This window comes from Eimeria mitis, genomic scaffold (genome assembly GCF_000499745.2).
Source record: "Eimeria mitis Houghton genomic scaffold, Emh_scaff9441, whole genome shotgun sequence".
NCBI classification, from domain to species: Eukaryota; Apicomplexa; class Conoidasida; order Eucoccidiorida; family Eimeriidae; genus Eimeria; species Eimeria mitis.
The window spans coordinates 1-1,512 of record NW_024016734.1 but is presented as its reverse complement, the minus strand read 5'-3'; the positions used below and the strand labels follow the sequence as shown (position 1 = coordinate 1,512).

Genomic DNA, 1,512 nt, shown 5'->3' with positions numbered 1-1,512 from the left:
GCATCGACAATACGCGCCGTCCAAGCAAACAGAAATGAAGAGCAGGGCGAAAGCAAAATAAATTTCCTCGCCTTCTCAGACGGTTACTCCATGCATCTCAACGTGTGCACACGCGCGCCCCTGACTACCGTCGGAAAGCTCCAAACGTGAACGCACCCATTTGCACAGCCAGCCCAGCCACTGGGTTTTTTCTCAAGCGCATACTGCCTGTGCAAAAGACCGACAATGTCGCAAAACCAGAGAAGGCTCCAACGCGTCACTGGCGTTCGCGGAAGCAAGCTGCGCAATGCCGCCATCCTCACTCAGACCGATCCGCTTGGCAACCGTCATGCGCGGGCTATACGCCTACCTCCAAAACGGAGCCTATTTCTACCCATACGACGGACCAAAACGCAACACTAGTACAACGTTCGAAACGCTGCAGTTGGCTGCATCGGGACCCATGTGGAAGTGTTTCCTTTTCGCAAAAGCTCCAAACGTAAACGAACCCATGCGCGCACCCAACCCAGCCACTGGGCTTCCTCTTAAGCGCATACTGCCTGTGCAAAAGACCGACGATGTCGCAAAACCAAAGAAGGCTCAATCGCTTCATCGCTTCACTGCCACACTCGAAGGCATACTCCGCAACGCCGCCATCACCAGTCACGCCGATCCGGTTGGCAACCGCCATACGCTGCCTATATACGCCTACCGCCGAACGGACCTGATTAACCAAGGCGATCGACCAAACCGCAACCTTAGTGCCAACATCAAAACGATGCAGTTGGCGTCATAGCGACCCATGTGGAAGTGTTTCCTTTTCGAACAACCAAGCCACTCCAAAATGTTCAACACGTACGGCAATCACAGAAAAAGCCCAGACTGAGGCCATGCGACCCGTTTGCACCTGCACAGGAAATTGATGTGCCGTCATGCCTGTGCAGTCTCCTGCCAGACTCAAACGATCATCGCTAACAGACCTCTGAATCCCATGCACACCGAGCGCAAACAGCTCAAGTCCCTCCGCCCAAAATCAGAAGCAACAGAGGCCTGCGGTTAAGGCTGCGCCTGATCTCGCTTTGCCGAGATCCTAGACGACACGTTGCGAGTTCAGCATTGTTCCTGCAGACCCCATACGCGTTCAACAACGTTTGTGAGCTTGGTGCACCGTCGACCTCTGCCTGACCATCTCACTCTGCTTTGCTTCATAACGAACCTCGCCATGCATAGTCTGCCTGGCGTTGATACTACGGACCCGTTGACAATGCATAGTCGCCTCTGGTTTAAACGATATAATATCCTTAGTATGCATTGACTCCGAAATTCACTGAAACCCTTCCCAGTGATGCTTTCTCTGGAAAACGAATTAAGCATCGTCAATACCCGCCACCCAAGCCAATAGAGCACGCCAAAAGCAAAATGACACCCCAAGGCGTCTTACATAGTTAGGATTCTCACCTGCGCGCCTGCACATTCGCATCCGGGACAGATCCCATGACCGCGCTCTGTCAATCAATTCGCCACGAGGTGCAT

At 53.2% G+C, this 1,512-nt stretch overlaps 1 protein-coding gene across 1 annotated transcript; it reads left to right on the top strand.

Annotated features, from left to right (window-relative positions):
- Positions 1–286: 286 nt before the first annotated feature.
- Positions 287–775, top strand: EMH_0097220 (uncharacterized protein; the record flags this gene model as incomplete). Its single annotated transcript, XM_038023273.1, has 1 exon — positions 287–775. One exon carries the CDS (start codon positions 287–289, stop codon positions 773–775), a length of 489 nt encoding a protein of 162 aa, XP_037879127.1.
- Between the last annotated feature and the right edge of the window lie 737 nt (positions 776–1,512).